This window comes from Artemia sp. Qi Xiang Cuo, chromosome 10 (genome assembly GCF_049724085.1).
Source record: "Artemia sp. Qi Xiang Cuo chromosome 10, ASM4972408v1, whole genome shotgun sequence".
Taxonomy (NCBI): Eukaryota; Metazoa; Arthropoda; class Branchiopoda; order Anostraca; family Artemiidae; genus Artemia; species Artemia sp. Qi Xiang Cuo.
Window position 1 is genome coordinate 38,421,268 of NC_142803.1, and position 27,968 is coordinate 38,449,235.

Consider the following 27,968-nt stretch of genomic DNA (forward strand, 5'->3'; position numbering starts at 1 on the left):
TGGATAGATTAGTCGTCGATTTTGCCAAGCAGCGACCTCGCCGCTACCCCCTGTTTTAGGTGTGTTTGCTAAATGTTGTTCTTTTTTTGCATCTTAATTTTAAAAAAAATCGAAAAAAAATCCTTGCCCCCCCCTACATTTTCGTGAATTGGCGCCACTGACCCCCAGGGCATAACTTAAAACCCTTGCCCTGAGGGCTGATGGGGGTTGTCATCCTCAAAGACATAATGTTGGACCTTCCACTACTTTGAACAAAATGGCTATCTTAACATTTTGATTGTATGTTTTTGGGGAAATGGTGGGTGTGGGTGTGGGGTTAGTTGCCCTCCAATCATTTTCAACTACCAAAAATGGCACTAACCCTTTCAATTTCCAATCGAATGAGCCCTTTTTGAAGTTTCTATGATAAATCCTTCGATACGAAGTGCCCTGGTCTAAGAGCAAAAAATAAAGAATATATTGTGCCGACATCGTTCTTTACTTAAGCAGAGCTATTGCGCTGCGTATGATAGAGTGAGGTTGACTGATTGGTCAATGTCTCAAAGACTCTATTTTATATTTAGATTTACAATAATGTTTCAAACGTAAAAAAAAAACGTCACCTTGTGTTAGACCTTTTTCCTCAGCTGGGTTCTATTGTTTTACCTTTTCAACAACTTCTAGCACAACTCCTCTCTTGATTCTAATTTATCAGGGTTTGATTTATTAATGCCAAACACTAATACAACAAATAGGTTTCCCAAAATTATATGCAGTTGCAAAATCACGATAAATACTTTTATACACACTTTTCGACTAATTTGCACTATTATTCTGTTACATATAAGAAGAGGAGTAATTATCCTTTTCATTTTTTAGGACATCAAATGAATGATTACCGTTCGTGCCAAACTGGGATTTGTGACAACCGTCTACTATATCCTTTCTATTCGCTGATGACTGAGTAGATGAGGAAGACTGGACATACGGCATTGGTGCAACTGCACTGCTAACACTACCACGTGAATTTGGCCTCGAATAATCGAGAGACAGCGGCATCAACAAATGGGATCCATAACTCCCTGTTTCGGCTTTGAAAATGATTTCTCCGATTTCTTTCTTAACATAGGCACGAGTGATCTTATCCATCGATCGAAGTGTATTCACAATGTATACCCCATAGGATTCTAGGTCATCTCTATTTTCGCGAACACCTGTACGTAAAGTAGCATATCTCTCTTCCATACTGCAATGTTCGTTTTTTGCACGTCTATTATAAGGACTTTCTTTAATAGATGCAATCTCCTTCTTTCTTTTCATTGAGGAATGTGTCATAATCACATTATCTTCTGCATCAGCACCATCAATGGCTTCTTGACTACCAGCAAGAAGCGAATCTGCTTCATCGCTGTATTCGTCAATATCATTTCTCTCGTCAATACTTATTCCTAATCCACCCTGAAAGGAAATTATTATTTTAAAAACTATGTGATAGTAAGGTATTTGTTATCCATTGAATAGTAAACTGTATAAACAAAAACAAGTTAATTCAAACGATAGAAAATAGCAGCATTTAAGCTTTACGCTAAAGTTTGATCAGTCCTTTCTTGAAAGCATTTTAAAGAGAGAAAAAAGTATCAAGTTTAAAACTATATTCATTTTATCTGCCGATCGACTTACAAAACATTAGAACTGAAAATTATTAATGAGTGAGCCCTTTGGCGAGGAAAAGCTAAAATTAAGCCCTTTTATTCTTGAAGCAGCGTGATAAAAAAAGATCAATTTTCTTATTACTTTGCTTTTGCGCAAGAGGATTCATTCTTGAATCATTGAGAGAAATAAAAGCTACATTTTAACGTAGAGAGAGGAGGATTGACTAGGCGGCGATTGATTAGGGGAATAGGCGGCAACCGAGAAACTGAGGAAGTCAGATAGCAAATTGAAAGATTGTAGAGTCCCAGGAGGTGACAGGACATCAGCATGAACGATCAAAACCTTACCTGGTTCCGACATAACTGTGTGGATTCCATCCTTTGTGCGTATTAAGTTAAAAAAACACAGTTTTTCAACTGAAAGTAAGGACTTAAAACGAACAGAAATTATTATGAATATAAGGGGGGTTGCCTCCTCCTCAACAGCTCCCTCTTCACGATAAGATTTTTTTCAGTACTTTCAAAAAGCTTCTTATTGTTCTAATTAAAAGAGCCTTGTGTTTCAGGAGTCGTTCTTAAAGAATTGGGAAAAAATCTAAACTTTAGCGCAAAGAGTGAGGTGTTGAGGAGGGGGTGATCCTCCTCATATACGCAATAGTTTCTGTTTGTTTTAAGTTTTAATTTTGCACCTTACTTTCAGTTGAAAAAACTTGTGTTTTAAATTTAATTCCTGATCGATTTTTAAATAATTCTGGGAAATCCGGATCCCCTTCCACGGAAAATTTCCATCCCCCATGAAAATTTCATCCATGGAAAGATCCTCCCACGTAGCCCCCCCCCCCCCCGACAGGAAAATCCCTCCTGAAAACGTCTGTATACTTCCCAATAATCAATACTATATGTAAATAATGGGCAAAGTTCATAATTTGCAGCCCTTCCCCCAGGGACTGTGGGGGGTGTGGGCTAGCTGCCCTCCAATATTTTAGGCCACTTCAAAAGGGCACTACAACTTTTGCTTTCCGATCAAATGAGCCCTCTCCCAATCTTCTACGATCACTGATTCACTGGTTCGATATGCTCACTCCTGGGGAAAAAAAATAAACACGTATGCGTGATCTTTCTTCTGGTAAAAAATGCAAAATTCCACATTTTTGTACTTCGGAGTTTGAAATCTCTAGAGTAGGGTTCTCTGGTATGCAGAATCTGATGGAGTAATTTTCATTCAGATCACTTGATGTTTTGGGGGCGTTTTCCCCCTTTTTCAAAAATAAGGCAAATTTTCTCAGGCTCGTAACTTTTGATGGGTAGCATTAAATTTGATGAATTTTACATATTTTGAATAAGCATCAAAATTCGATTCTTTTGATTACCTATTGTTATCAAGACTCTGTTCCTTAAAGCTTTGGTTACTATTGAGCCGCATCGCTCCTTACTTACACTTCGTTACCACGAACTGTATGATCTGGTAATTAGAGGTCGTTCCCAAAGAAAATAAAAATGCATTCACCAAGCTTTTTATGAAAGGAGGCGCATCAGAATTCGATAACTAGAGGGGAATCCATCTCCTTTCTATATTTTGAAACTATTCTCACAGATAGGCCTTTATCACATCCACACACCTACAATAAGCACCTGCAAGAAGAACAACATGGCTTCCAGCTAACATTAAAATCAGTTCAGTACCGTTCAGTTTTCAATTGAAACTAAGGAGTGACATTAAAATTTAAAGCGAACAGAAATTATTCCGTATAGATAAAATCGATCATGGAAGCGTTGTTTCTACATCAAATTTGAATCAAAAATAAGCAAAGATTAATTTCAAAAAACAAAGTTTTTCCGAGGGAAGTAGAGCGAAGTTGAAACTTAAAACGGACAAAAATTATTTCCTCACAGCCTATCTAATATATATCAATAAAGCTAGTACAAATAAATCAACTAATTGTGTTTCCCTATGTTTCTAGGATTATAGAAACTAGTGCTTTACTGAAGCTACAAAGTCAAGTACAAAAAACAGGAATATTGGTTTGGGAGTCAAAAGTGAGTATGTAGCCTGAGCTTTTTGTTCATTGAAAAACAAACGTTCCTGAAAAATATGTATTGTTTTGTGAAGTATCGATAATGAACTTTATGTGAAAGTTTTTCATAACTGTCACGGTTGTCTACACTATTTTCTAGAGGTATCTTATGTCCCTAGATCGGTGATGATTAGAAATTATACTAAAAATAAGTTTTCAACTGAAACTAAGGAGTGACATTAAAACTCAAAGCGAACAGAAATTATTCCGTATAAATAAAAAAGATCATGGCAGCTTTGTTTCTACATTAAATTTGAATAAAAAACGAGCAAAGATTAATTTAAAAAAAACCAAAGTTTTTCCGAGGGAAGTAGAGAGCGAAGTTGAAACTTAAAACGAACAAAAATTATTTCCTCACAGCCTATCAAATATATATCAATAAAACTTGTGCAAATAAACCAACTAATTATGTTTCCCGATGTTTCTAGGATTATAGAAAACTATCGCTTTATCTGGCTAGCTGTAAGAGTCTTTCTCCATTGATGCATCAGCCACCAACGGCGTGGCGGCCAATAACTGCTGCTGTGTCGGGGTCTACTTTGCCGAGCCGGGCGAGTAGGAGAAGGGGTCCGACTCCGAGGATAAGTGACGTCACAGCAACAAGCCCATTGAATACTACCGGGTGTTACATCAGACCAGACTTCTGCGAATTACTAGCATTGGATTTGCGCAATAGCCCCAAGAGGTCTTAGCAACCACATTTGTCAGTATACTTGATATTAATGTGAGAATAGAATTCAAGGAGTGAAAACAGTTTGACTATACTCGTTTATTTATTTGGCAAAATATATATTTGCAATAATGAGCGGAATGTTTACACTATTAGAAGTCGATAGTGGAGCTGGTAGCAGCAGCAGCAATGATACAAGAGCACCAAACGTTGTGGTAGAAACCACGAGAGGATCTCGACTTTGTCTCCAGTGGGAAGAAGTGTATGCAAGATACGTGTTATCTTTCGGTAAATCTAAATTGGAGGACCAATTATGCTTCGCTGCGAAAGTTGATATAGTACATATACATAGACTTCAAAGTGCTTTAAATGCAATAGTGAAGTATATTGAGGACAATAAGTTATATTGGTAATTGTATATGTGTAATATATTATTGTTGTAATTGTGCTCACACACACAATAAAATTGTTTCGAAATAAAAAATGCTTTCTTTTTGTGAGATTTTTATTTAAAGCATGTTATCGAATATTCTTGAAGTAGAACGAATCGTGGTTAGTCTAGAGTCAGCAGTGAGTGTTAGGATTGAAAATTGAATGAATTTGAGAAAGAGAGAATTAAGTCGAATTCTGGGATTATGGAAAAACGTTTGATTCTAGATGACGATGTTTTCGAGTTATCTCTTCAACGGAAGATATTTTCTCAAAGAAAACTTGATATTATAATGGGGAATGTTTTTCCCCCGTTCGATTATTGTATGAAGCTTTTACAATGTTGCTCCTCTCCAGTGTTACCAACACCTCAAAACAAAATGTACCACAAATTGCATGAAAAATGTATCAAAGACAAAAAAAATTGTTCCATATCCAAAATTTTTTTCCGCGTGTTACGCTTCGCGTAACACGCGGATCGTCTGTGATGTAAAGTACTATCTATGAAAATTCTGTAAAAAGCAGTTTTATTCACTTCATATCTTCATTTCTTTGTTTTTCTTTCTCTTCTAATACAGTAAATTACTCCTGCCTGCACAACGTTGTTCGGAGTAACATATATTATTACAGAAACATTTTACTACAGGAAAACAAAAGTAGTTTCGGCCTTTTACAACCATTTATAGCACCGCTTGAAATTGATCCCAAATGACGATTTTAATACACATCAGGGGCTAAAATTGCATTTTAACCTTGTATTCTTACATATTGCGGAAAAGGAGTTGCTGAGACCTGATTTTTCATTTAATAGTTTGCATAAAAATCCCCTTTTCCCTTTTATGAAGATCTCGATAGAGGGGAGGATTGTTCCCGTAGGCCTCCCTAATATAAGCTACCGCCTACAAACAATACCGGAAAAAATTATTTTTAAATTGAGACTTACTAAAGAAATGACTGGGGGTTATGGTGGTCTAACACGTACTGGAGATTTTAATGCTGAAACAATATTTTTCTCCAAAATGCAATTAAAAGATACTCCACTCACCTTGTAAGGTCGAGTCTGATATATCCCCACAAATGGTACAATAGAGGCCATGTCTTTCACTATTTTTTAAATCACCTTAAATCATCTTTTATTTGTAAGACTGGAACTGGATTTATAAACTTTGTGATATCTGAGGTTCCAACTCGTCTATACTACAAAAGCTAAACATCCGAAAAGATTAAAAACAAGAGATTAAACATCACTATCTGAGTCAGAAGCCATGGCGGCACTTACAGTTGCAGATTTTCTGTACCCTTTTCCAGTCGTTAGAACCACCCAACGATTTTAGTAAAACCATAATTAATCCACTTTATAAGAAAGGTGATAAAATTGAGTGTGGTAATTATTGAGGCATTAGTCTCGTCTCTGTAGGTAGTGAATTACTTAGTAATATGATACTTCTGAAACTGAGAGATGCCGTAGACAAAGTTTTAAGAGAAGAACAGTGCGGTTTTAGAAAAAGAAGAGGATGTGTCGACCAAATTTTCACTCTTAGGCTAATTATTGAAAAATGCCCGAGTTTTCAAACACCTTTGGTCTTCAGTATTGTAGATTACGAGCAAGCATTCGATTCCGTTGATACAAGAGCTTTAGTAAAGGTTTTTATCCTTGAATGGTATACCCGACAAATACATTAAAGTGATTAGTGTTATGTACGAGAATAACACTGTTGTGGTTAAGGTAGGAAATGAGGTTGGCAGCTGGTTTTGTATTAAATCAGGAGTTAAGCTGGGTTGTGTGCTGTCCGCCTTTATATGGATTATTTTGATGGACTTTGTCTTAAGGAGCACAGGAAAGGCAATGGGAGATCACGGAATCAACTGGGGAAGAAAAATTCTTCTGAACTTTTCCAAATCCTGGAAATATTTTAATTTTAAATTTTGAAAATTTTCCGATCCTCTTGAAAAGAGTTTATCATTAAAACAATGCATTGTATTCTCTGTTTTTAAACAGGTTTTTTTTACGATTTAGCCAACATGCTTCAATAAAAAACTCTTTTAGTCATCAATGCTGATCTTCAAAATTCAGAAATTTTACAAATACAAGTACCAAACAAGAACTTCACTGGTCAAGAGATAATTTTTTTTTTTAATTACATTATCAAACAGTTCGTGGTAACGAGTTGTAGGTAAGGAGCGAACCGGCTCAATAGCAACCGAATCTCTAAAAAACGGGATTTGTGACCATAGTACCAGATCATCAGCATATTGTAGATTCGTGTGGGGGAGGTTAGTATCCCAGAGATATAGGGCAAAGAGGAGGCAGCTGAGGACTCCTCCCTGAGGAAGGCCTTTGGTTATTGTCTTTTGGAGTGAAGAGGCTGAATCTACACAAACAATGAAACTTCGCAATTCTATGAAAGATTTTATAAAAGATACTATCTTGGGGGGTAGTCCAAGGTTTGCAAGTTTAATTAAAAGGATTTTGTGGTTCAGATTGTCATATGCCCCTTCAAAATCTAGAAAAGCTTCAACTAGGACATTATTTTTTGAGAATGATTCATTTATTGCATTTATTAACAATATGAAAGCATCTGTTGAGGAATGGTGTTTCCTGAATCCAGCTTGATTGTGAGGGATCATATTATTTTTTTCAACAAACCAGAGGAGTCAGTAATAGATAATTTTCTCCATTATTTTCCCCATCACAGGAGTAATCATTATGGGCCTATAAGACTCAGGGTTATTTTTGGGTTTATTTTTCTTTAGGATTGGTAGGAGGGACAAACATTTCCAAATATTGGGGAACATAGACGAAGCCCAAGCATGATTATAACAATTTAGAAGATCCTGTTGTTATGAAGGGGTGAGATTTTTTATCCATGTAGGGTGTATATTGTCATAGCTACTGCTAGTCTTGGTCCTAACATTATGTATTGCATTATTCATTTCATGGGCTAAAAATGGGCTTGTTATATGCTCAGCTCTTGGGTCAGGTTGGTGTTTTGGGTTCACGGGAATTGAGGACAGTTTGATACAATTCTTTGATGCTAGTCTATTAACAAAAAGAGTGACAAATAGCTTAGATTTTTCCTTACCATTGTCATAATGGATATTAATATGTATAAGCTCATACAGGAGTGGCTTGGGGGAAGTCTTTTTCCCATAGATGTGGCTTATGAATTTATGTATAATTGGCTCATGTGTTTCTCTGCAGAGATTATTTTCAAAATTATTCCAGTAGTTATATTTAGCATTTATTATCGTCCTTTTCAGATTAGATTCTACTTGTAATTTTTTAAAATATATAGTAGGTGATGGTTTTTTAAGAATGCCTTTATTGCTTTCCATTTATGTTGGCACTCATTTGTCCACCATACTTTGGGAATATGTTTAGGGAAGGTTTTCCTGAGTGTGGTCCTGGGGAAAGCATGATTAGCTGTATTTATTAGTAAAGATGCCAAAACTTCAGCTTGTGTGTCAACTGTTGCGTTTGAAATGCATGAATTTCGGGTAAAACTTGTAATTTCATCATTTAGATTATTTTAGAACATAGGCCAATTTGCTTTAGTGTTGATATATTTGGAGGTATGTGATAGGATTTCAGCAGGTTCGTTTAGGGAGCAAAGTATGGCAAAGTGGTCAGCACATAGTGTATCAATTTGATTTATATAAATTTTGTTCAAAATATTTAATGACACAATTTTTAGGTCAATTGTAGAGAAACTGCCACTTTTGGGGTTGAAATATTTATTCAGGTTTGGAGGGGTAGCAACAGCTAATTCATTATTATTTGAAATCATACGCTCAATGAACTTACCAGCTTTATTTGCTGGTTTAATCCCCCACAAAAGGCTTTGGGTATTAAAGTCTCCACAAATAATGGTATTATTCAACATATTAGAATTATTTATATAGCTGAAGAAATCCATGGCATCTGTAGTTTGGCCATTAGGGTTATAAAAGCTTAATATATAAGTTTTTGTATTATTCAGCGAAACACTGATACCAATTTCATCGACATCATTTACAAAATCTGGAAAGTTGATGCCACAGAATTTTATATTATTTTTAACTATTAAAGCTACTCCACCTCCTTTTTTCTCTGATGATCTATCCTTTCTAAGGATAGTGTATCCCAGAGATTTAATTTGTTGATTTTGGGTTAAATGAGTTTCCTGGAGGCAAGCAATATTGATGGAATTATTATTCATAAAAGATATTAATTCATTTAACTTATTTTCTGTAAGTGATCTTACGTTCCACTGGAGTATTGATATGTGTCGTGTTGTTGATTTATTTTTCATATGACTGTGTATCAATTTTCACCTTTGTTAATAGTAAAACAAGATCTTTTTTTGCTTGAATGAGCATATGATTAGGGATGTAGATTTTTGCCAATTCAGCAATGATTTTTGTTTTCTGTTGTTGTTGTATATTCATGGCCTGACATGCCATTGCAGTTTAGAGTGAATAAGCATATATTTGGGGGTTGCATGTTTGGTTGTGCATCCAGTTTGTCAGTTAAGGGATTAATTTCTGGCAGTGTTTCTGGTTTGTTTCTTGTTGGGAGGGGGTGCCAGGCCAACCTCATCTCACTAGGCAAGGAGGCTTGTTGGCTTGGTGATTCTTTTTGATAGAAATTTGAGCTAGGGGGTTTGATGGATGGTTTTTTGTAAGGAGTACTTCATGTATTGGAGGCGTTTGAATTTAGAGTTCTATTTAGTTTCAATGTGGGTTTTATTTTGTGTGATTGTGAAGCATTTGACTCCATTGCTGCAAAATGGTATGATCTTGCCTTCTCTCTTGCTATGTAGACCGTTAGTACTTGTTTCTTATATGAAGGATATTGTGATTTATTGGTGGATTCATGTGGGCCTTTACAATTGATACATGTAGGCTGAGTGTTGTTGCAAGTTGTCAACTCTTTAGGATAGGACCCTTTACAATTACTACAGGCAAGGAGAATTTCATTGCATTTATTTGTTGTGTGTCCCAGTTTCAGACCCTTCTGACACTGGATAGGTTTTGGCTTCGATTTCTTGTGCGGTTCGATTTGCCCAACTAGGAATAAATTTTCTGGGATATTAATTTTTCCTTAAGTGTAAAAAAGAAAGATCCACTTGTTTTTAGGCCATTAGAGTTGGGTTTACCCAGTTGAGTGACATCTTCTACAGGGATTGCGTTACCAGCCCTATCTGAGAGCTCTTCTTTTAACTCCTGAATTGGTATTTCTAGGGGAACATTATATACTACTATTTTTGTTGGGGATTGTTTTGGGTTCCGTTTAGATAAATTAATTGGGGTATTCAGAAGAAATTTTAGATTAAGTAGTATATCTGCTGATTTCTGATCATGGAGAGCTATTAGGAAAGATCCATCACGGTGAATGTTAAGAGAAAACATTAATTTTAACATTTTGAAAATTGCAACCCTTATTGTAGTAATCTTTGTCATTTCAAAGGGGGTATTAGGAGTAATTTTGAGGTAAATGCCTAAGTTTTTGGAAGGAGAAACTTGGACAGGGGGAGGGGAAATACTTTTGATTAGGGACGTTTTTTTCTTTTTTTTGGAGCTCCTAGAAAGGACCTCTTGAAATCCATTATCAGCTCTAACACTGATCATTGTCTTATTCTTAGAATTTGAGTTTTCATGTGAGCTTTGTGATAGAGAGCTTGACCAGCCAAGATGGGGCAAAAATGGATCAATTTCATTAGTATTTAGGGTGGGATCCGGAGGGACTTTTTTTAGGGGGAGTTCTTTGCATTGCCTATTGGAATAAGCTTTAAGCTAAACAGGAAAAGATAGTAATATTATACAAGACCGTCTGTACTCTACTGTGGGGAAAACTTCACCATCCATAAAAGAAAACACCACAGTTTGGCCCTGAGGAGGATTTTGAGCACGATGGGTTCGGTACAACTACTAATAAGTCGAGACAATAATTCACAAGAAATTCATTTTTAAATTTCATAAAATGTTGCTGTTGTGTGTTGCTGTAGATCTAAAGATTCTCTTCCTGGGTCTTCTTCTTCTTCTGCTTATTGTACTTTTTGTTTTTTTCCTTCTTTTCTTTGACAGGAGTGATATCTTTAGTTTCTGAGCTGAGTAGACTGATGAGTGGTGTACTGTTTCTCAACCTTTTTAAACCTTTTCTATTTTGTCGAGATTTCAATTGCTCACCAAGGCTTTGCGCACTAAACCTAAGATTGTCCGAAGCCCTTTTTTAAATCATTGCCAAAGCTCCAATCGTATAGTGTAGAGAATGCAAAATCTGTAGCAGCCGGTACAATATATTTTTAGCCAGAGATAGTGCAGAGCGAAACAGCTTAGCAAACCAACAATCAAGACCATAGCCAGATATTGATGAACGACCTTTTTAATAGTCCATTCCATTGCCCAGTTGTCTTGGTCCAAGAGTATTAACATAGCAGTCTATATCAGGACAAATGAATACCACTTTTCTATTATACATCTTGTTTTGGAACACCGACAACGATGGGTCAAAAATGGAATGTAACCACAGCCAAACCTTTTGATATTGCTATAGGATCACCTAATGCAGTTGTGAGTGTTAACTGGTAGAGTTCCAAATAGGAAGTGTTTACGGGGATATAGTGAAGATGCTTCATATTGTAATGATGAATATGATATTGATTGGTTTTTGTCCAAGAACTCGTAGAAGGGTGAACATTGCTATTACCAAGTCTGAATCTTTCAACAAATGAAGCATATAGAAATATACAAGTGTCCGAGGAGAAGGCAGGCGGGTAGTCAGCAAAACTGACATAAGTGTTTCAAACACTTTTACCATTGATTATATTAAGTTTAAAGCCAAGAACATCTTTTAGATTATCATTGAGAATAACCTTTTCACTGGCAATGGGTGAACTAATGTAGACCTTGCCCTCTTCCTTTGAATAGTTGAAATGAAAGGCTCCTTTTTTACGAGCGAAAATTCTTTTATTGATAGGACGACATAAATCATTCATACAACTGAGTTCCTCGTATGGTCATTCAACACATGGATAATCCAACCAATTCATCTCTTGAATTTTATGTTGTTCGCTAACGGGTGCGCGGCCAATCATAGGGTCTAACTTTTATATCATATTTGCGATCGTTTCTCAGGATATCTTTTCATAGGTATTTTTGAGAATACAGTCGACAAGAGCCACTTCATTAGCGCCGTTGAATTTGATAGTGGAAGAGAGTTTTGTCCATAAATCACTTGTTTTATTCAAATCACTGCATAGTGGATTAGATACATTGGACTTGAATTGCACATAGAAATAATTGGGCATTGTTAATGTTTTCAACTGCAATCCGAGAATCAAAATCAGAGTTGTATCCTAGCCATCAAACAAGCAACTGTCTCTTGTCCCTGCGAGTACGGCTCTTTAATATCTTTTTAATTTGATAAATTTCACTACTGTTTCTAACTTTTTATAGTTCATAATCATAAAAACTGCCGAGAAACATCTTTGGTGTCTCGCAGACGATATGTCGTGGGTTTTCGGTGTCTAGGATTTTTGACACATTAAAAAGTTCAATGGACCATAAATAATTCCCTATTTTCAAAAATATTGCTGGCTCTATTAATTCGAACACTATCACAAACAATGAATTTTTTTCTTCACAATTTTTGTCACTGGAATATTGTTTAAGAAAACTGTCAAATGTATTTTCACTGCAATGAACTTCCTGAAGGCTAATATTGGGCAGAAATCGATGAGGTCGTTGGTTATATATTTGCATGATTTTATCTAAATCATGAATAAAAGCAGCAGTATTTTTCAATGTACAATATTTCGAAATTAATAGACGAATCGTTCTTATCAATCGTTCAGCCAAGGCAGCCTTTATTGGACTGTAACTATGATAGAGCTTTTTACTATATTTCAATATAACCTTTTGCACATATAGATTAACAAATTCGCTACTAAGATCACTGTGAACTTTTTTATTGTTATCTTGTTCAAGAATACTTTCTAAAGCCTGAGCAGGTTCAACACCTTTCTTTGATCCCAATGGAATAGCACAAGAATAGCAACTAAAGACACTGATTGCCACTAGAATATACTTTTAGGGTGTATTCTGTCGTCTCTGAATCTCATTTCGAGTTAAAAGATCTGTTTGCATTATATGCAGTGGGAAAAACGCTTTAGTTTGTCAATATTGTTTGCCACGAATCCTGTGATTTCGATGTAGAGAGTAACTCGGTTCATTTTCTAGATACTCTTTTGCATTTTTCAAAGTGCTGTTGACACCAACACTGAAGACTTTATAAAGTGCTGTAGGGGAGCTTAGACTTCCCGCTTCACCAATATTTTCGTAGACGTGTTTTAAAACTTCAACCATATTGAACGCATAAATACAGTGTAATGCCTGCTACCCTTTTGTGCACTGGAGGGCGGTGTTTGAGACGGTAAGTTGATATCAATACGTCTTCGCCTTTTTCTAGCCATCATCATCGTCGTAGGTGTTATCAAATCATTGCTGCTGCTGCTACTAGGAGTGCTAGTATTTTCCAAGATTGATTTAAAATTTTCTTCTTCTTTTTTAAATGGTGTTGCTGCTGACGGTGTTGATGTTACAGGGCTGACACCTCTACTATCTTCCTTTAATTTATTTAGAATTTGCTTATTTCCAATAAGACTTTTGGGAAAGTTTTATGTATTTAAAAAGCTGTATATATCATTGTCAAATGATAAAAGGCCTTTACGATTTTTAACCATATTACAAATTAAATCGGGTAGATTTTAACTTTTTTCCTTAAATATAACTCGTTTCCCTGTTTTATCGACTTGAAATTGATGACCATAACCACTTTCTAATAAGAGTTATGTTAATACTCTTTTACTCTGATCCCGATAGTTCTGAGGTGAAGTATTTCCAACAGTTATCACTATAGAATTCAAGTCCTCCTCCTTTGATTGTGCTGTTGTTGTTAATGCAGAATCTTGAGAAGATTCTTCCTTTTGGGGGGTGGGTATCAATGACATTGACGGCGGGTCTCTCACGTTACGGTCTATGTTTGTCCACACGACGAAGTGCATCTTGAAGTAAAACTAGATTTCTATCATCGGCAATATTTTCATAATTAATGAATTTGCTTAGATTGTCCTCAAAGCGTTCAATTGGTGAAAGGACAGGTTCTATTTGAGTCAATTTGTAGGCTTTAGCCATCTAGAGAAAACTGTTTACAAGTCCAGCAATTATTGGCAGTAAAAGTGTAAAAAAGCTACCACCCACTTAAGAGAGACGTTTTCTTTTAAAATCTCTTACTTTGTTTTTTCAAGTCAAGGCACGTACAGAGGAGAGATTTTGCTTTGTCTGTTGTCCAACACCTTCTGGCAACTGTAAATTTACCTCAGTTAAATTTAAACAAAGTTCAGATATTAGATTAATAAATTAATAATTCCTTACTGTCATGACAATGCATGCATATATTTCCAATAGTGCTACCACTTGTACTTGTTTCATAGTTCAAATACTTCTCCTTGTCGGCATTCAATGCTACAATAACCTTGTTATGTGAACACACTTTATTCAAATGCTCCATCTTCACTTTTTTCTAACATGTGACTTATGTGTTTATCGTTCCACTGCGTAAAAAATACTGATTTAATACATGCAATAGACTAGGTAGTGTCGATAACCGGACATAGAATATCAGTGGGAAAGCCACATCGTGTCTCTGACCAATCATAGAGTACAATTGTGAGAGTCGTAAGAAATTTTTTCATTTTAATATACGTACAAAAAAAAAAATAAATAAAGTTGAATAATTTCAAAGTTTTTAAAAAAATAGGTTGTTTTTATGAAAAAAATATTTAATTAGAACCATCAGTCATCATCATTATAAGTATCCAAAACTGGACTTACGTTTCACGTTTGAACTAGAGAATTGAATTTTCCATAATTTTCATACAAGAAACTAGAGTTTACGGTCAAAACCCCTTATTAGCTCAGATTTTACGGAAATAGTTTTATTTTTCGATCCAAAAATAGACTTAAGTTTCACATTTGAATCAGAGAATTGTATTTTCCATAATTTTCTTACAAAAAAAAACTAGAGTTTACGGTCAAGAGGAAGGGTATTTGCCCTCCTCTCTAGGTTCTTATAATGCCTTTTTTCCTGTATTTTCATTGAAAAAAAAAATTAGCAAAAGCAGCAAAGTGCCCCGCTGCCCTATATTAAATTTTGAAAAGAATTTTGCCCCCCACCCCTCCTACGTTTCATTAATTGACGCTATTATAACAGGCCAATTAATAAGATACTCATTTGTCTCAAGATTACACTGCAGAAATACACCTTAGAGTTAGTGGAGATCCAGAACTAATAAACGATATTACAAACATTAGAAAATTATTGGTGTTGCCTACAGTAGGGAGCATTTACAATTATCACTCGAATTTCTTAACCCTGTCCTCTACAATTTGTAGTCTGGCCAACTACAAAATAATCAGCTTCACTTTAATAATTTTTCTTTGCATTATAATAATGGATAATTTGTTTCAAAACCGAAAATGGTCATATTGAATTGTGCTAGTTTCGCCAAAGTTAAAACAAATTAAGGTATTTCAGACTAAAAAAAACATTACAAATGCTTAATTTTCATCTTTAAAGGACGAATGAAACTTCTTTATGTTTCTACTGTACAAATATTTAAAACTGTTTTGTGTTTTCAGTAAAGCACTAGTTTTCAATAAAGGTATAGGGAACTATCAGCAGATATTATATTTTCACTAATTCATAGACATATATTGCAAAAGGTATAGAAGTGGTAATTTTGTTCGCTATAAATTTAAATTTTACTTCACACTTTCACTAGAAAAAACTTCTTTTTTTGTTAACTAAATTATAAAGAGCACTTCAGCGACCGTATTTCCCGAAATAAATGGAATCAGCATGCTCGGAACTATCGTTTCAATAAGACAAATTATTTTTTATGAGTCACTATCAGACAGCTTTTATAATATTTTTTCCTAAGATGGGTTGGACACCTCTGGGCCGCGTTGGAAATTTTTGTTGTGGGTGGTGTTTGCCTTGTGCGCAGCTTTTCTCGTGGTTTGGTTTCGGTTGGTGGGCGACAGTAGTAAGCTATCTAGTACCACGACGAGTGATTGCGTAATATGATTTACCAGGGGGCAGTCACCTATGGATTCTACGAGTGATTGCGTAATATGACTTACCAGGGTCAGTCACCTATTACTACGAACGGTACATGCATTACCAGACGGGTTTTCTGAGGTAACACCCATTTCATTGGGTTAAAAAGACCTCACAAGAAAAAACCACTCAAGTATAATAAAGGGTTTTAAAACAAGCCTCTACAAAAATAAACCGATGAAGAAAATAAAATTTTCGGTAATATTTAGCAGTAAGAAGAAGGAAGGTATAGAAATTAATAATAGGAGCACCTTTAAGCCATTATCCACATCGCACCTTAAAGAGCAATAAACTTTTTGCCTTCAAGCAAGAGGAGGGCAAAATTTGACCTCTTAAGCATTTATAGAACAAAATGGAAAAAGTGGATTGTTTTTTTCATGCAAAATTTTGCCTTCTTTTTAAGAAAGAGCATTCATGCAATTATCTTCCCTCCGAAAAGAGAGCAAGATGAAACGAAGCCGCATTGATGTAAACTGCAAGATTATCCATTATCATATAGACTGGTTCAATTATACATGCTCTGAACCAGCCAATGACCACAGAATTTTTAGTGCCAGGAGCCTCTAATGCCACTGTTAGCTCTGCGCACCCCTCTACACAACCTGGAGGGAAATTAAAAAGAGAGTGGGCTGCCTCTCATAATGCCACATCCCAGTCTACTCAAGATCGTGAGGTTGACCCCATTCATGCTTTGCCAGGGACTTCAGGTGTAGAAGCCCAGTCAGAATTTGTAAGTATATATATAATTTTTTTTTCTTTCCGTATTTTCAAAAATAAAGAAAATTTTCTCAAGCGCATAACTTTTGATGAGTAAAACTTAAATTTGTTTCTAAACTATTCTATAATAATCCTATTTCATTTTCTATTATTTAACAAATTAGCAGCACATAAAAGAATGCTTATAACACTGAAGTAGCAAATAGCTTATCATACATTTCTATAGAACCTCACCTGTAACTTCTCTTTCAAGCAAGATGTTTTCTAATGCAATAATCCATTATTTCTTTAAACAAACTAACTATATAAAAAACAATTCACTATTTCACAGTTGACAATTGAACAACCATTCTTAAACTGGGATATGTTTTTGCACTAAGCTTTTGCGCGTATCCGGCTCTTATCAAATGTCCCATCAGTACGCTTGAATTTTTAATCCGAGGGGTATAAATTTAATTTTTAATCCTTCGTTGCAAAACGGGGTTTCAAATAACAGGATATTTATCTTTGATAACATATTAACACAAGAAAAAGGGTTTTTTAATAATTTCCAAATATGTCATTGCAGTGATATAAAAAAACATTGTTTGGGTGAAACTGTTTTTGGTCATTTCAAGCAATTATTTCGACGAAACAGTTAGGGACATTTTAAAAGATGTTTTCGAAAAGAATTTGAGGCTGAAACTCTAGGGTCGTTATAATACACAAGTTCTATTTGAACATTGTTGTGAAGTCCAATACCCCAACTCGAAAGCTTCGATCCTCCTACCCCAAAAAAAGCTCCCGATTCCCAAAGGTCCTCCCCGGGGGCTCTAAAAAGGACCATTCAGCATTTTAATTGCACTTTAATTGATGATATGGAAGGAGAAAAAAAAGTTCTTCTCTCTTACAATGATTTATTTAGTCCAGGTTAACTAAGTCCAGCACTTCAAACAAATCCGTTGCCAAAGGACGTCGAAAAATTCAGATTCTCGAAATAGTAACACCGACACCAGCAACCAATGTAAGGGATTCATGTCCATTAACCAAATCTGAAGAGCAAGGTTTCATAGAACACATTGCGTCGGCTGAACGATGGTTAGATTTTATTGAAAGTTATATTCGAGAGGGCCAAGCACTAGAATTAGAACCCTATCTTGCGTTTTTATTCTGAAAATATTTGGAATAAAATCATTAGTTTTATATATGATTCTTTTTTTCTAACTTATCCTCTAAGAATAAAGCTTAATTTTTCTGACTAAAACAATATTTATTTGTAACATGTTCAGTTGTCATTATGAAAGACATATGACAATGTAACTTTTTTTTCTTCTTCTTTTAATTGTTCAGGCGGTGGGACTATGACTATGAAAAATTGACATAGTTTATTAACTTTATAAAAATAATGTTTATTTTACATAAGAAATAAAACCTTTTTTCTACAAATTAATGGTATAGCACCACTACAAGCATTGAGTGATGAAACAACTGAATTTGCAGAACCAAATCTTCCACCACCAATAGTGTTCAGTGATGAAGCTAAATTAGTTCAACAAAATATTGAATGGCAAAGGAGTTTCCTTTATGAGGTTTTTAGGGAAATGGCTAGCCTAGACGACTTAGCCTGTGATATTGAAATGCTTGAGGATCCGGGGTGGGCAGATAGTTTCATGCGTGAGCATTTAGGAGATGTTACTAGTGCATCTGAACCGGGTACTCATAATAGAATTCCATCACACGACACTACATTCTGTTTCAACCCATCTTCTTAAAACATCTGGGAATTTGCACTAGGGGGCCTAGCGCTATATACAACAGTTATGATTTCGCTGGCTGGGAGTGGTGGTGTTATTGAAAATTCATTATCGACCTGTACTATACCACTTAACAGTATATCTAGTGGTAGTTAAGATATAACAACAACAACAACAACGAAAACACTACCAGTACCCCTGCTTCCAGATTTTTTTCTGTCCAACTCTGTTTTTTACCAAACACTGGTCTACAGCACCAAATCCGGTGATCCGTTAAAGGCTCTAGTGTCGGAATCTATAATAACAGATCCCTCGATCATTATACATTCATATAATGATAAGATTTGAGCCATCCTTGAACAACAGAGGGAGTGGTGGCGAATGGGGGTCAGTTTAAATGCATCAATAGCACTAAAAATATTTTTTCTAAATGAAAATGCGGGTGAGATGTATTCGAAATACTTGCACACAGAGATGTTGGCAATTCACCCGCCTTTATCAAATTATGGGGAAGGTTTTCTAAATTGGGCTAATAGTATTCAAAGTAAGTAGGAAAATTATAACGAGGGGGGTAGTGGATCTGTGGTTTTATTTATTGAAAGTTTAAATGTTAATATATGTAGGTTTAAAAAGGATTTTATTGTAAGAGGGGGAGCGGGAAAGATTGAATTAAAATATAATTCAGATTTAGAGAGGTGTAGGAGGGTACAACGAATCTATTTCGATACAAGGTTGCTGTGTATCAAGTCTGTATTTTTGAGTGTAACATACAGGCCCTTCCGTGGTAATGCATCTATGTAGAAGTTGGATCAAATGACAGTTAAGGGTTGGCAGGGTTCAACGTTCCCAAAAGTAAATTTTATTGTTTAAATGGTCAAAATCCCGTGACACTAAAAGAAATAGATATTTTTTAGCGGGCTAATGCACATTTAAAGATTGGTGTCACGGTGTTACAGTATGAAACAGAATTTGAAGAGGGTCAGCGTTCCGATAAGAAGGGTGTATTATTTCTAGTGCGAGCTCCTTCAATTGAATCAGTAGAACATTGGGTGTGGCTTTTATACACCCCACCGATTCAATTGGTCATTTCAATCCAATTACGGATATTAGTAGGGTCCTAAGTGAGGGTAAAAAGCGGAATGGTGTTTGTTATTACTGTCCAACATGTCTTTCAAGATTTTGGACTGATTTAAAGTAAAAGCATCACATGAAACACTGTAAACGTCATGGATACCAGGCTGTGGAGACGGTAAGCGGAGATAGAGTCATCTTACGTTTTAAAAAATTTCAAAACACGCTCCTACAGAGCAATAAGCTCAGTTTGAACTGTGAAGCTAAACTGACAGATGTGTGCTATCCGTCAAATTCAAATTTTGTTAAAATAAAATGAAGAAATAGGGGTCTCTAACACTCAAATGCAACGAGATTCAAATAAAACCATGCAAGTGTTGGGTGTAGTTGAGATATTGAATGACGGTGAAGGCTGCTCGTGCTTATCATTTGTCGGTCTTATCATAACAGCGAACAATGCAATTTCGCACCTTCGTTATACAAACTATCCCATGCTCCTATCACCAGATGACATAGTGGCCATTAAAAATAGTAAAATGTGTTGGGTTTGCAAGGGAGAATTTGATGATGGGGAGGAAGGTGATCGACCATGATCATTTGTGGCAGGAAATTACATCGGGAGGGAGTAACTTTAGAGGGGTAGTACACCGGTCATTCAATTTAAACGTTAGAAAACAATATTTCATACCTCTTTTTATACACAGGTTAAAGTAAGACTTAAAGTTTGTTCTACCGGCATTGACTTACAGTGTAATGAATGAAATTGTGGATAATGTATGGGTAAGATATCCTTTTTTATATAAAATTAAGCTCACCTCATTGGAGATACTGCCGGTGCTATTAAGCTTGCGGGAATGAGTTGACAAGGGTCACAAATACATGAATAAATTTCATCTCGTATACTCTGTCAGTTTCTTCCAAAATTCCCCAATTCAATTGATCCAGATAAAGGCAAAGGACACATTTGATAGCTTCCCCCTCCTCAAACAGCACTACCCCGATGATGAAATGTATGATTTATTAACTTGTAAGGGTATATATCCATATGATTATTACAACTGTGGCTCGAGGCTAGTTGAGTTGTCATTACCACCCATTGAAACTTTTTACAATTCTCTTACTGAGAGTGAGTGCACCACTAGCGACTACGAATTTGCTAAGAGGGTTTGGGCAAAGGGCGGATGTAAAAAAGGTGGGATTATTGTAAACTATACTTGGCCAGTGACGTACTCACTCTTCTGGACATTGTGTGCAAACATACAGATAAAATCTATGGGGAATTTGGGTTGGATTTAGGTTATTATTTTTCCGCTCCCCATTTGGTGATAAACCTGATACTTAAAATTAGAAAAGATAAAATAGGCCAGATTACTTTTGCGGACCAGAAAAGGATTTGAGTGCGACAAATGAGGGTTAGGGGTGACTGCACCAGAGACTGTACCATGAAAGCAACCCTGACGAAGCAATCCACCGAAGCCAAGACGAACGCAGTTTTTTTGGATATGAATCATTGTTACCCATCGACACTGTCTCACGACTGTTTACCATTTGGCAATTATAATTGGCTTGACAATCCGTCTGCTTCGAATTTCCCCGACATTGCCAGTGTTGAGGAGAATGGGGCACAGGGATGGGTTTTTGAAATTGACGGTGAAACACCAATGGAAATCCATGACTCGGTAAAAGACTTTGTTTTTACGTGCATATATAAACCGGTGGGTAGGGACTCTCTGAGCCCCTACAATTTATCATTAGTAGAGAACGGAAGTATGCACTGGGTAGCTTCAAACCAAAAACTAATTATCGACCTCAACCCGAAACATAATATCGTTGTTCCTCACGTGCTATTGAAAATGATGGTGTCCAATGGTTTCAAGGTCAAAAAGATTCATAGAGCCTTCCAATTTAATCAAAAGCCTTACATGAAAACGTTTATTGACACCTTTGTCAGTAAGCGTTCACAAGCTAAAACGAAAGTTGAAAAAGAAGTCTATAAACTCATTTTGAACTCAGCTTTCGGTAAAATATGCGAGAGCATACGACACAGAAGTCGATGTGACATTGTAACCAACCCTAAAGATTGTGCTAGAATCATTGCGGATCCAAACTTCACATCATTCTCAGTCATAGACTCTAATATGGTGATCCTACATCGCAAGAAAAGAAACATTGTATTAAATAAAAATATTGCAGGCGGAAGTGCAATAACTGAAATATCCAAGAAACTCATGTTGTAATTTTATTATAATGTATGCAAGGTAATGTGGCCGATTGAGGGACAAATTCAAGTGTATTACGGGGACACTGATTCACTCCTGTTAAGTCAAAACTGAAAATCTATTGAATGATTTGGAAAATGGCGAGTACATTAGCTCACGAAAGGAATATACTAATTGGAACGAATCCCTCTACCCAGAGATAGTGAAACGCCAGGCCCCAAATCAATTGTTAATGCTAAAATCTGAAACGGGTAGCGATCTGATATCCAGTGGTGTGTTTCCTGGTCCGAAGGTATACTGTGTGGAAACGCACAACAAGGATATCAAACAAGTTTGCAATGGGGCTACACACTTTTTAAAAAATAATTTTGACATGAATGTGTATAGAAACTGTGTGAAACGTAGTCTAGTGCCAAGAGCGAAAGTCATGGCAATTCGCTCTTTACAATATAAAAAGTACACACTTATAGCCGAGAAAAGGACCAGGTCGGCCATATTGGACAAATTATATGTACTTAAGTTTGGTTTTAAGTTACTACCAGACGTTAATTATTTAATTTCAGCCCGTTTTTATGTTATAGATTAAAGAAAATAGCTTAGTCTAGAAAAATTAACTTAAATTCATTTAAAAAAAAAGTATAAATTGGGTGGGAGGTTTTTTTTTGGGTAATTGGGTGTTTTTTAAATTATTTTTTTCTTTATCACAAACAATTTTCAATGTGTGTGTGTGTGTAAGGCAGATCAATTTCCACTATTTAATGCCAGCCCCAGCCCGGGCCCGCCGCAGCGGGCCCCCGCTTCCCGGCGCCCGGCGCTTCCCGGCCTACCCCCGGCCGCCGCAGCGGCCGCCCCCCGGGGGGAGGGGGGATCCCAAAATTTAAAGTGTTGTAAATAAAAGTGATATTATTATTTTAAGTGCTATATTCCAATAAATGTTGTATTTTTTCTATAAATAAACAAAAAAAAAGTGCATTTATTAAAGCGTTTTTTTTTCTAGTGCTTATGTAAATGTTGTATTTTTTATTATAAATAAATTAAAAAAGTGTATTTTTTTCATGTTTAATGTGCCTTTTTCAATGTAGTATTTTTTAAAAGTATTGTTACTTTTTTATGTATAATAAAAGAAAATATGGTTCTTTATTCGTCTTCTTGTTCTCATTTTTATTATTATTGAAAGGAGTAGTAATAGGGAAATTATTTAGTCATTAGACAGCCATAGTCTACAGTTAGTTTTCTAGGTGAACTGTTAAAGGGAACATGTATCAATTTAAAACACCATTCAGATCGTTTCTGTGTGGACCGTCAATGTTGGGCAAAACAACACTATTAATTAAAATATTTAAAAATTGAAATAAAACGTTTCTGGAAAAACCGAAAAAAATCTACTATTGTAACAGTATTTGGCAGGAATCACATGATAAAATAAACGAATTGCCACGACAGGATTGGTGCAGATACAATTCATACAGGGACTTGATGTTTTCAGCATTATTGAACAAAACTAGTGGTTGATCATTGATGATCTTGCTGAATCTATTGAACAATAGTCCCAGGAAACGCTACAACTGTTCACTGTTCGCTCTCATCATGAACAGATTTCCGTTACTCTGGTTCTACACAATCTGTTTCATCAGAGCAAATGTATGCGAACACTTGCATTGAAATGCACCTACTATATCATCTACAAATTTGTTCGTGATTCTAGCTCGCTAATACTTTTCAATAAAAAAATCTATCCAGGCTCCCCCAACTTTCTGTTGTCAGCATACAATTAGGTAACTAAGAAACCCGATGGATACATCCTATTGGATCTTAATCAAAATACACCCGAGGATCTGCGTGTACTAACAGATATTTTTGACAATGAAATTACAGTATATCTCCCCGTGAACACTAAAAAGACCTATTAGTTCCTATCATGACACTGAAACAACTCCAATAAAATAGACATCTATTTTCAGTTCTAAGCAGTTCAAAACCCCCGCTTAGGAAAGCCATACTCAAATATGGTATTGGCAATGATTTCATTAATCTAATATCTGAACTTTGTTTAAATCTGACCGAGGGTAATGTTCAACTGCCAGAAGTAGTTAAGCAACAGGCAAAGCAACATCGTTCCATTGTACGTACATTGGCCTCTAAAAAGAAAGGAAAGAATTTTAAAAAGAAAAGACTTCTTCAGGCGGGCGGTAGCTTTTTTACACTTTTACTGCCAATAATTGCAGGACTTGTAAATATTTTTCTCTCGTGAGAATGACAAAACCCTATAAATTGACTCCAATAAAACTCGCTCTCTCACCCGTGGAACACTTTTAGAACAATCGGAGTAAATTGCTTTACGATGATTACATTAAGAAAGTTAAAAAACTGCTTTTACTTCAAGATGCACTTCGCCGAGTGGACAAACATAAACCCTATCACGTGAAAGCCACTGCTGCTGCTGCTGCTGGTATTGATCACCAAAAAGAATCATCTCCTCAGGATTCTGCTGGAACATAATTAAAGAAGGAGTATTTGTATTAAATTTTTTTGAAATTTGGAAATATATTCCCCCACTAATATCTTGAACAATTTAAACGACTCCCAGTCCAATCTCCTGGAAAGTGGTCAAGATCATATTCAAGTTGAGAGCAATGGGGAAGGGATTGTAATTCAGGGCAAGAGATATAATCTACTTGATTTGATGTATGACATGGTTAGAAATCGTAAAGGACTATTATCATTTGACACTCATCTATACAACTTTTTAAATACATTAAACTTCCCCAAAAGTCTTATTAGCAATAGACAAATTCTAAAAAAATTAAATGAACATGCATCATCATCATCATCATAATCAACAACATTGACACCATTAAAATAAATATGGACTTGAAGAAGAAGAAGAAGATTTTAAATCAATTTTTGAAAATACTAGCATACCACTGATAGCTAGACAAAAGCGAAGACGTATCAAGTCAACTTCACCATTACCACCACCACCACCAACAGCCAGTATACAAAAGGGTAGCGGACGTTACACAACGTGTTTACGTTCAAAATGGTTGATGTTCTGAACGGTGTTTAAGAAAATATTGGAGAGGCGGGGAGTTGAAGTTCCCCAACCACTTTTTCCAAAGTCACTGGTGTTCAGACTAAAAGTGCACAAGACTATCTACAAAATAAATCAAGTTACACTCTGCATAGAAATCATAGACTTCGTGCCAATCAATATCGAAAAACTAAACCCTTTTACCCATTGCATATAATGCAAGCAGATCTCCTGACTCTAGATGAGCTACAAAGACGTCACAATACACCGCACAAGTACGTCCTACTTACAGTCAGTGTTTATAGTCGTTATGCATACGCAATTCCAGTGCGATAAAAGAGAGGTGGTGAAGTTGCTCGGGCCATTGAAAATATTCCCGAAGAGTATTCATATAAAAAAAATCTAAACGGATCGTAGTAGTTACTTTTTGAATCCCCATGTTGCAAAAGTACTAGAGAAATATAGTACACTGCTCTATCATAGTAATAGCCCTATAAAGGCTGCATTGGCCGAACGATTGATAAGAACTATTCGACTTTTAATTTCAAGATATTGTACATTGAAAAATACACCGGCTTTTATTCATGATTTAGATAAAATCATGTTGATCTATAATCAACGACCTCATTGGTGATTGTCCAACTCTACACCAACGAAAGTTAATCATTCTGATCATGATACAATTGACATCTTTCTCAAACAGTATTCCATTGAAACGATTGTCAAGAAGAAGAAAAATAAATTCAACATTGGTGATACTGTTCGAATTAATAGAACAACTAATGTTTTTGAAAAGGGGAATTACTTGTGGTCCACCGAACTTTTTAAAGTGGCAAAAATCCTAGACACTAAACCCATAACTTATCATCTGCGTGATACCATAGATGAAGAGATCCTCGGTGGCTTTTATGACTGAACTGAAAAAAGTTAAAAATGCTAGTGAAATCTAGAAAACTGAAAAGATATTAAAGACACATACTCGCAGAGGTAATAAAGAGTTAATTGTTCAGTGGATAGGATACAATTCTGATTTTGATTCATAGATCCATATTGATAATATTGACAACACCTCATGATTTCTATGTTAATTTCCTGTCCAGAGTGTCAGATCCTCTCTAAAATGACTTGAATATAACAAGTGATTCTGGGACAAAACTCTCCCCCGCCATCGAATTTGATGTTGCATATGAAGTGGCTCTTGTCGATTGTATTCTCAAAATTACCTATGACATCCTGAGAAAGGATCGAGTGTATGATATAAAAGTTATACCATTCAATTGGACTATGAATGGGTTGGACTATGTTGACTATGAATGGGTTGAAGCACTTAAACCTAGTGACTTTCCACATGCCAAATTGAAATATATTGAATATGATAATATGGGAGATTTGTGTCGTACAATCAATAGAAAAATCTTGTATCGTAGGAATGGTACATTCCATTTTAATTATTCATTGGAACATGATAGGATTTACATTAGCTCACCTGTTGACACTGAAAAAATTATTCTCAATGATAATCTAAGAGATGTTCTTGGCTTTAACAGAATATGATCCATGGGAAAAATGCTGACACCGTATACGGGATCGATCAAGTTATCTTTGCTTATTATCCACCTGGTTTCGCCTCGGACTCTTGAATATTTATATATGCATCCTTTATGTAAACATCGAGAGTAGTTAATTCAAATGTCCCCCTCCTACGTGTTCTTGAACGAAAAACAACTCATGAACTTGTTCATCACTATAATATAAAGCATCTTCAGTATGTTTTTGTAAACACTTCGTATTTGGAAATCTGTCAATTAATACTAAGAGGTGAATTGGGTGATCCTCTAGCAATAACAAAAGGCTTAGCAGTGATTATATGTCATTTTCGACTCATTGTCAACGGCAGTACAATCACCTAAAATGAAAAATAGAAGAATTCCATTTGTCTGCCCCGATATTGATTACTATGTTAGTGCTTTGAGTCCACGTCAAATAGGCAATGGATCGGAATATTACAAGGGGCGTACTTCAATGTCTGATTACGTTCTTGGTAGCTGGGTTGCTAGGCTATTTTGCTCTGCACTACCCCTTGCCAGAAAATATCTTGTACCTGCTGCATAAAATTTTGCTGCCTCCACACTACAGGACTGGGGGTCGGGCAAGAATTTCAAGGAGAGTGTTAAGGAAAATTTTAGATCTTCAGCAAGAGCCGTTTGATTGAAAAGGATACGTTCGCGTCATTCAGTTATCAGTCTCCACCCAGGCGGGAGGCGAAGAAAATCACCCAAGACTTCGGGGAATGGACCCACGCCGAGCAATCAACAGAAGAAGAAGAAAAAGAAAAAGATTGGTAGCACTTAGGATGATTACGACGTTTGGAACGACTTCTCGCACTAACAAGGTCGCGCGTCCATCGCTCGGCTCCTCATTGAAAATATACAAAGCTGACCGTGTGGAGGTTAGGGCCAAGTATGTCTAATTTTATCAGTTTAACCACATGCAATCAATCAAGGAAAATATACACTGTTAAATATTTTCCAATGAAGACTATTTCATTGATTTGTCATCAACATTTATTGATTTAAATGTTGTGGTGAAAATAAAGTCAGATTTTACAACTCCAAATGCCGGCGATGGTCTCTCTTAAAAATGCTGTATTCTACAAGACCTATTCAAACAAACTATTGTATGTATTAATAAAACATTGTTCAGCAATGGCAATAATTTATCAAACTATGAAAGTTACATAAAATGTAGGAGGAAGACACCAAAGGAATGCAAGTAGTTGAGAGGACAATCAATTGGGCTATGGATATTGATCAGGTGTTGATACTGACGGTGAGTTGACTACTGCAGTGACCCAGAAGTATCATCTGGTTGCAAAATTAAATCAGGAGATATTCAATATATCCCAATGGCTAACTTCCAATTTCAAGATTGACATGACGCTACAGATGGCCCTATCGAATTTCATTTTGATAAAAACACTTTCTGCAGCTCCCGATGCAAATCTCATTATCACATCGGCAATTCTCCACGTCCGAAAACAACAGGTTATGAGCTCTGTTGCATTGACAGTGGAAAAGCTAAGAACCAATGGTAACAACATTAAACTTCTTGTTCCCCTTACGATCACCAATCAACGTTACATTGCCACTGACTCTCGTAGCTATAGCGATTCATTATTTATCAATGAAGAAATCCCATCAAAAATGGCTTTGGCCTTTGTGAAAAGTACTA

At 35.9% G+C, this 27,968-nt stretch overlaps 1 protein-coding gene across 2 annotated transcripts in view; it reads right to left on the reverse strand.

The window, feature by feature from the left end:
* Window positions 1–693: 693 nt before the first annotated feature.
* The window catches only part of LOC148947729 (uncharacterized), a 44,733-nt gene continuing 17,458 nt past the window's right edge, over window positions 694–27,968 (reverse strand). For both annotated transcript variants that reach the window (XM_089096230.1, XM_089096231.1), the window contains one exon: window positions 694–1,437. In XM_089096230.1, the coding sequence (XP_088952356.1) occupies window positions 817–1,437 (621 nt within the window). In that variant the 3' untranslated portion in view covers window positions 694–816. The remainder of the gene's footprint in view (window positions 1,438–27,968) is intronic.